The sequence below is a fragment of the Leiobunum rupestre genome, chromosome 4 (assembly GCF_980474605.1).
Source record: "Leiobunum rupestre chromosome 4, qqLeiRupe1.1.hap1, whole genome shotgun sequence".
In the NCBI taxonomy this organism is placed as follows: Eukaryota; Metazoa; Arthropoda; class Arachnida; order Opiliones; family Sclerosomatidae; genus Leiobunum; species Leiobunum rupestre.
Genome location: NC_143387.1, coordinates 45732816 through 45741293, shown reverse-complemented (window position 1 = coordinate 45741293; position 8478 = coordinate 45732816). Strand labels below are relative to the sequence as shown.

Sequence of the window (8478 nt, the reverse complement as noted above, 5' to 3'; positions counted from 1 at the left end):
TTCAAGGTCATTGAAATTTCCGTAGTCGATTGACCCCCTGAGCAATCTATAACACCCAAAAATTTCAAAATCGTAGCTAAAACACATTTTGAGATTTTCGCCCTGGTTCATTTATTAGTTAACACCCTGTATAATATTTTGTTTCTTATGGGTTAAATATTTTTCTGAGAGCTATTCAAGGAGTGACGTCATTAAATGAAGAAAAACCCCCTCTAGCGAGGCGCTGTCAACGCGTTACGCAAGAGCGAGCGGGCGCAAAACGAAGTTTGCTATTGAGTATGTGTAGTAGCTATAAATTAAATTTTACTTATGTAAAGATTAGGAGGTGATACATTTATTGATCGATATTTTAAACAGCGTTTTTTATTTCATAATCATCAGCGAAACTGTACTTGCTATAATTCCTCCTGGCAACTTCTGCAATGGTAGGTTGTCATCGCATTCTGACATTGGAGCAATGGTCATTTGCAATTCATGGAGCAATTGATCCGTTACAAAATAAAAATGTGAAACGGTGTATTTAGATTAAAATCTTTTTATTTCCTAAATTAACCTATAAAATATTTACATATTTTTTACATGCAACGGTTTCTAAATACAAGCAACTTGAAATCTATAGCAAAGAATTAGTAAGTTCTTTTGATAAGCATTGAGTCTAAATCGCTAAAAGTTCGTTCTAAGAAGTATAATAGCATATTAAACTTGAATTTTTCTACAAAACTACTAAATTTTCTCTATAATATGGTAAATGTATGGCCAATGATTGTTTTATTTTTATAGGCTAGAATAACTGGCTTTAAACGCTTTAACATTTCATTCTTCATGCCATTTGTTCTCAATTATTAAGTTCCACGCTTGCGATTTAGTTAACTATCGGTACGCGTATAAACAATTATACATCGCCCTCTATCCAATTTAAAGTTAAATTTGACGTGATAACACTGGAATTTTTATTTTTTAAATGCTCCGATCATTCGAGAGCACTTAACTGCTGAACACTTCTGAACAAAAAACTCTGGGGAGGAGATTGTAACAAACAAGGTATATGACAATATCGGAAAATTGAATGAATGATATGATATATTTTTTACAATACGGTAATGTAACTTCGTTGCACTCTTTACCCTATGAACTGAAATAAACATTTCAAGATGTCTGTCAGAACATTTTTTACTTCTTTTTTTCATAACAATGGCTTTTGTACGTTTATTTTTGTTAGAACAGGGTATTTATAGACAAAGAAATCTAATGAACAAAAGTATGTTTTATTTTTAACGAAAATTGGAATCGAAATGGGTGTGTGTTTTATTTTAATAACGGGATAAGTTAAATAACAGTAATTTTATGTTCTTTACCTCAACAATGTGATGTTTTGTCGAATCAGATATATCAAACCAGCAAATGAAGGCTTCTATTGATGCGCAAAATAATGTTTAGATATCTACAGCTAGTAGACGGGTCAATCCTGGGCTAGAAAACGCGCGGGGGAACGTGTTGGAAGGTAGCCGTAACTTTATTGTACACAGGCTGATTAACCTACACGTGCGTTCTACGTTAACTGTCTATAACTAGCTCACTCGGTTTTCCCCCAAATAAGAAATTAGCATTAACAAATCGAATGTAACATTGAATAACTAACTAATTTGGCACGGCTTCAAAATAAACGCGACAATGAACAATGCGATTTATTTGTACTTTCTTTAGCCACGATCACACTAGAGGCTAAAACCTACTTCCAAAGAAATCGAAGGGAACTAACTACAAATTAAGGTTTTAAGTTATAAGTATGACCGCGCCTTTTGTTAAGTTGATGTCTTTACAGTGCAACATTCAATTTTAGAAATTTTTACGAGGATACAAATGGGTACCGCTTATTTTAAGTTATTATTATTGTCTACAGTCTTTAATTTGTAAACGCTTTCGATAATCGTGTCTAGTGACGTGGTTGCGCAAATCAGTAATTTATAGGTTGACCCTTTAAGAATTCTTAATACAGCCGGAGTGCGGTCAAAACTTTACATTAAGGGCTTATATTTCAAATTTTTCAATGAATTATAATCGTTTATTTCGCGTTTAACAACGCGTATTAATTTTGTACGATATAGCTGAATAAATCAATTCGTTCAACTTAAACTTCGGACGGTCTTACAGCAACTCCTACTTCGAAAGCCTAGAAAATCATTCGCCATTACCATTTTAATATGTCAGAACGACAATGATTTTAACTTATCTACAGTAAAACGGTATATAAGTTGAAATTCTTACATTCAATGGAATGGTTTCTTTGCGTGAAAAATATTGCTTTAGAATTATTAAGAATTGATTCTAATTAAGTTAGTTTAGTTTAGTTGTGAATTTAGTTTTGTCGTAACAATTAATTTTCCCTCATTAAAAGTAAGCGATGTGTGAAACCAATCGCTTCTTTAAATGATAGATATATGCCAAAAATAAATGTTTTTTAAAAATTGATAAAAGCTTAACAACCAACAGATTGACTGGGCTAACGTAAGACTTCAGGATTGATACCATCGAGTACGATAACCAAAAATAAATCCTACGCTTACACAAAAAGTTCGAAACGAAACAAAAACACGATTCAATATGCCAATACTGACAGGGAGATCTACCCGAGGATTATCCTCGCAACATATGACACATTTCAATAAAGATAACAATTATAGCAATGATATAGAAACCAAATCGCATCGCTCCTTAATTTCTGACACTCTCAGAAATTAAATATTTTGATATTTTCAACTTGTCAATTGTGATTTGTGACCAGCACGTGTATTTTTCAATCCACCTAGATCATGTTATTTTTGTTTCTGGACCAAGCCATATTTGGTTTTACCCACTTAAAACCCCAATACGAGATATTGAAATACGTCAACTCACGTTCAGTTAAGCGCATAAACGTTTAATTAATAATTATTGATCAAAACATCCCATTTTTCAGCGTTAGTCCAAACGTCTCCATTTACAATTGCCAATTAAAGCGTCCAAAAATTCGGCTCGAAACCCTCCAACGAAGTTCATTTCTCGCCAAATTATTCGACACCAAATTTATTAATTGTAAATATTAGGGTAGTGCGGAACTTGGGTGCGTAAAGTAGGCAAGAATTATTGCAAGAACTTTATTTTAACAGCAGAGCCAAGATTTCTTACCAAATTGACGCGCCCATGGAGGTATAATAGAGTGTTTCGTATGAAATCCGGGACTGCTCGATATGCACGTTAGATAATAAACTATACTATAGGCGGTTAAGAGTAATGGTAATTAAAAGTACGGAGCGGTCTGCATTTCGGTTACGATTTTTTCATGACTATATTCGTTCATTTGGTCGACCAAAACGGGTCACACCAGAAGCGAGTTTCAAAAATCTGTAGTTAGGATGTCGTGAAAAGATTTGTGGGATTGAAGAATAAGTAACATAAAAATCCCGTATTTCATAATGATTATTTATATAACCGAGAGACAGCGGAGCGTATATTGAAACTAAATAATTGAGCGGCCCTTCGACCTTTTTTGATAAGAGAATGCTTTTCACTTCGTAAATTCTGATATTCCCATTCTTTTTGTAAAAATACCGTAATAGAAACCAATCATAATGATTTGTAAGGTACGAAGTAGGATAATAGAGAGGTTTTGTGTTTAAGCAGTGCTCAAGAAAGGTGCTGTTTAAGTACAATATTCTGAAACCCTTTCGGATGGTCAGTATTTTCTCTTGTTAATTACAATTTATTTTCATCAAATGTTTGGCACCAATTTCGTTTAATCTTAGCAAATAGTCTACTAGAAGCACTAGACCTACCCGAGTTGGAAACCAATGTGGTGAAAACGGCTCTCGTGAAAATTGTTATTTATCTTAAGGATAACTGGGTTATTTTGAAACGTTTCGTCATATTGAGATGAACAATTATTATCGATTAACTGAGCTAAACCAGACTGTATTCGCCACGATGTTATTCAGGGTCGCAGCTGATATTCTCAATTGCATAGAATGAAACACCATAAAACTAATCCGAATATGTCGATTTTTACTAGACGAAATTATGGTCGGCTCTAGTTGGCGAAATCTACTCAAATCAAGCGTGGCTTTCGGCGTATGTACAACGTGGGTTCTTTCGTTGAACCTCGGTAATACAAGGAATAATAGGAAATGAAACAACGACATTCGTAATAACTGGTATAAAAAACAAGTTCATCATTCATTCTCTTATGCCTCATTTTGTTTCCTATAAATAATTTTTGGGATTTGGAGAAAGAGTTCCTTTAGAAAAATCACGAGAAGAGTTATCGAAGAAGGACGTTACGAGTGTGTAAAAAAGGAAATGGAATTCTCTAACGATAACGAGTCATTCCATTACGCGGAGCAGCAGCGTGACGTCCGGACACGTTCAATGACGTTAAATAGAATCGTTATTTGTTTTGCATTTCGTTAAAGACGAACGTTTCGTTATCCGGCAACGAAAATTTCGAAAACGTTAACGAAAACTTGAACGATCCCCCCGTTAGTTACGTAACGAAATATTACATCAGCCGCGGCCGACGGTCTAACGTAAAGACCTTAACCTAAAGTCAACAACTAACATTCGATACTCTAACTAATCGATATAATCTTGCACCGATATCGATAACGAGATAAGGTAAAAAATGACCGTCGTTAACAACAAACAAACCGACACGCGAATCGGCGATCGCCATCGCGTATACGCTGTGGTATAACGAGATACAAGGTTAGAGAGAATCCTTTGACTTGAGACAATACAGTTTTTTATTCACAGCTTCATGCTTGAGATTGAATTATTGGAGAGTTTTATTACTAGAGGTAAAAATGATCCGTTCCGTAGGCTACGTGTTCTTTTTCTATTCGTCCATGAAACACCTGTCAAGAAATCGTTCCATTGTGCGGTACAGGTGACTCGAAACTCCTCGTAGACTATGATCTTCGTCAGGGTAGAACTGAACGCGAGACACAGGCGCACCAAATTAGTCACTCGTCACTCGCACGCGAGATTCGTATCCCGACGAATCGAAAATGATTTAGTAATTCTGCCTACCTGCATGAGGAAGTTAATTCCAGCTTCAGTGAGAGCTTTGCTCAGCATCATGGAGTGTTGGAATTGGACGGTTGCTGAAATCACAATTACAATCATACGTTAAGTTCTTAGTACTTTGAATATCAGTATATAGTAATTGGTTTATCCGCGTTTGTAAGTGATCTATAGAATCTAGTGACCTTGAGAGCCGGACTAGAGAAGGAACTAGAGATTAAACCCGGTCTGCGAAGAGTCGCGTTTGATGTCTTTTGTATTTAGTTGTTAATAAAGATTATTGGTTTTAGATAACAAAAGTCAGATAGATATTATAAATAATCACTACTAGACATTACACCATACACATTTTCTTTTCAAGCCATAGTGAATTAATATAAATGTGAAATTTAATAAGAGAATGACTATTTAGAAATGTATAATTTATTCTATGCCGATGCAAAAATAAGGAACGCAGCTCTATAGTGCTGCCAAATTGTTTACCTTTTCTCTCAGACTTAATCCCTCCCCTCTTAGGAGTAATTTTTTTTAAAGCCAATCAAGTTCAATATTTTCTGCAAATTTTAAGCCGCTTAACAAGTCGCGGAGGTAAGCGGAAATCAGTAAAAAGAAATACAATCGTATCTCACCGTCTGCAGTTCCATGGACCAAAAGAAATCTCTTTCCCTTCATTTTTGATGCTTTTAAATTCACATTCGCCTTCTCATAATTTATGTAGTTGTCTTCCGGCTTCGGTGACTGCATGTACCGTTCCGTGTAAGCAGCGTCTAGTTCGACAAAATAAATGGACGCGACGTATTAAGGCGCTCGGGGTCGATGACGAATAAAGGCTGCTTTCAAATATGCAAAAAAAGGCGGGAAGGAGATCGTTGACGCAAAACGTTTTATTAGGCCTAACGGAGATTTTAAAAGCCGACGCTCACCGACTCGTCGTATTTAACCGAGTGAAAACCAGCCTGTTCAGTGCAATTATTGCGAAGTTGTGGTAAGAGGGGATTTTTTTATAATTACCGTGATATCGCCAGTTAGTGATTGGAGCCACGGCTATTCCACATTGTAGCGGATTCTTTTCAGCGGTCAAAGCCATTGTCGCAACGAAGCCGCCATATCCCCATCCCCAAATAGCGATCTTTTCCACATTAATGAAGGGAAGATCGTTTCGAAGGGACCTATATAAATTGTATTATTCATTTTCAAATAGTCATTATGTTAAAAATCTATTTTAATATAATAATGATTATAAGGTATTTCGCCCGCGCACTGTTTTAAAAAAAAAGTTAGTTGTCTAAGGAGAAAATTTATCGTGTGTAAAGATATTGCGTTTTGTGACGTTCCCTAATCGGAAGGGAAAATAAATATATTTCTCCAGCATGTTGGGAATGAGCCATAACATTTCTATATATCCTTATCCTTTAACTTTGATGGTTAAATAATATAAACGAAAAACCCGAACCGAGAAAAATGACCTTTTCAGTAAGATCTTAAAACATAGCCTACGACCGACAAATCTGTCCATCCTTTCTGAAAATAAAATTCTCTATTCCTTCTCCTAAAGTCATCCAGAGAGCCAAAAGCCAGCTGGAGCATTCGCTAATGCCCTTTCGCCGAATGACCCAGAAAAAGGGAGTGATGAAAATCACTTTTCCGTAGCTAGGCCCAAAATTGCTGACAAGAGCCAGTAAAATAGGCTTTGACCCTCCAGCCTAAGCGCGTATGTCTGGCGAAAAGGCGATCGAAATCGATAACAAAGTCGCGGCGAGACCTCGAAATTCGTGGAATGTGGAAAGTGTAAAAATCCTCGGAGGACGGAACGATATACCTGATGACGCTTAGCTGATCTTTAATTTCCACCGTGCCCAATCGGCGATAGATCTCGTAGAGGTGTCTGTCGCCCTCGAAGCCGCTGCCTCGCCCGTCTATCGCTATACAGATGAACTCCTTGGCGCTCGCCAAATAAGTCCCCCAATCGATTTTGAATTTTTCCGATACGAGTTGACTACCTGGAGACGCGTCTCTGCGTTATGGATGGAAATTATCTCCGTGTAAGAAGTCGAGTACACGTACTAGCGGAATGACCGCGCCATTTATACGTACACGTAAACGACGGTCGGATACTGAGTTATTTCGTCTTCGCAAAGCTCAGATGGCAGATAAACTTGCACGTGAACGTCTGGGGAAATACCAAAGTATAATTACTTACTGGTACTAGCTTAAATCTCGCTCGAATCGCTCTCAAAATATTGCGCTTACTATTTCCATCTTCAGTTGGTACTTGGAACGTTTTCACTTGGGGCATGAATCTGCCATTTAGCTTTTCTCTCAGATCGTCATTGGTATCCAGAACCGTCACTACAAATAGACAGCCATTCCAAATCATGCATTTAAAAGAGTTATTTTGATTTTCCTATAATTTTAATCGTGATAAACCAAGCAAAATCGATAATTGTAAGTAATAATAAATTAACCAAGAAATTACCGGAAAAAATAACCGAAAAATTGGAATCCATAAATTATAACCTAACCCTCATCATTTCCCATTAAATTTAGCTTAGAATGCGAGTATTTTTTTGAGTTAGACTAGATTTTCCGGCTCCTAACGCGCCCGACGCATTGTCAAAGAAAATCATAAAGTTCGTCACGTTTTAACTGAGTAAATCAACGAATTTGGTACGATATTATTTTTTTACATAAAGACGAGTAACTCACGTAACTTATGATCGTCCACCGACCATAACTCTGTTCTCGGAATTCCCGGCCCCAAACACAGAAGAATGTAGTAGCGGGCGCTGGGGCTGAACAGAACGTCGTGGTACAGACACTCGGATGATACGTTACAGGTCAAACAAGTAATGTTCCTGGAGGCGCTCGATTTGAAATCTTTGACTCCGTAAAGATGACGCTCGCCACTTTTCCCGGGCACGGTAGCGAGGTAGTAGCTGCTCGAAACGAAAACGAAAATAACGGTCGTCTTTAAAAGGAAAAGTACCCAATTGTCCAATCCCGGCACGTTTCCAATTCCTCCTCTCCTCCAAACTTTTTTCCCCTGGAAGCCCTACGTGCTTTTAGATCTCTTCACTTTCGTATACTCGTAATTATCTACCGTTACTCTTACGGAACGGGAGTGAGCGTGCTTACAGTTTCAAACGAACGATCTAGCTAGTTAAACCGACGCTAAAATGGAGGAAGCCGTAGTTTTTCGTGCAAAAAATAATGTAGAATCTTAAAAACTATCCAATTAAGGAAAAGTTTCTAAAGGCTTTGCCCTTTTTATTGTTGTGAGGATTTTTAAAAGTAATCTAAGTAAATCGTTAATTTCATTTAAACTTTTGGGTGTTAGCCGTAAGTCAGTCAAAATCTAATTTCGCTGTGTAGTTATTTTTGAATTAAGGAATAAAAAACATTAACTATACGTAAATAAATTTA

General features: G+C 36.8%; 1 protein-coding gene across 1 annotated transcript in view; it reads right to left on the bottom strand.

Annotated features, from left to right (window-relative positions):
- Positions 1-590: 590 nt before the first annotated feature.
- The window catches only part of LOC149947969 (inactive dipeptidyl peptidase 10-like), a 55822-nt gene continuing 47934 nt past the window's right edge, over positions 591-8478 (bottom strand). Inside the window, exons 14-21 of the mRNA XM_090172447.1 lie at positions 7762-7991; positions 7306-7404; positions 7150-7225; positions 6875-7069; positions 6067-6224; positions 5685-5822; positions 5062-5135; positions 591-4963 (exon numbers count right to left, since the gene is read on the bottom strand). Coding sequence (XP_090028573.1) covers positions 4868-4963; positions 5062-5135; positions 5685-5822; positions 6067-6224; positions 6875-7069; positions 7150-7225; positions 7306-7404; positions 7762-7991 — 1066 coding nt within the window. The 3' untranslated portion in view covers positions 591-4867. The remainder of the gene's footprint in view (positions 4964-5061; positions 5136-5684; positions 5823-6066; positions 6225-6874; positions 7070-7149; positions 7226-7305; positions 7405-7761; positions 7992-8478) is intronic.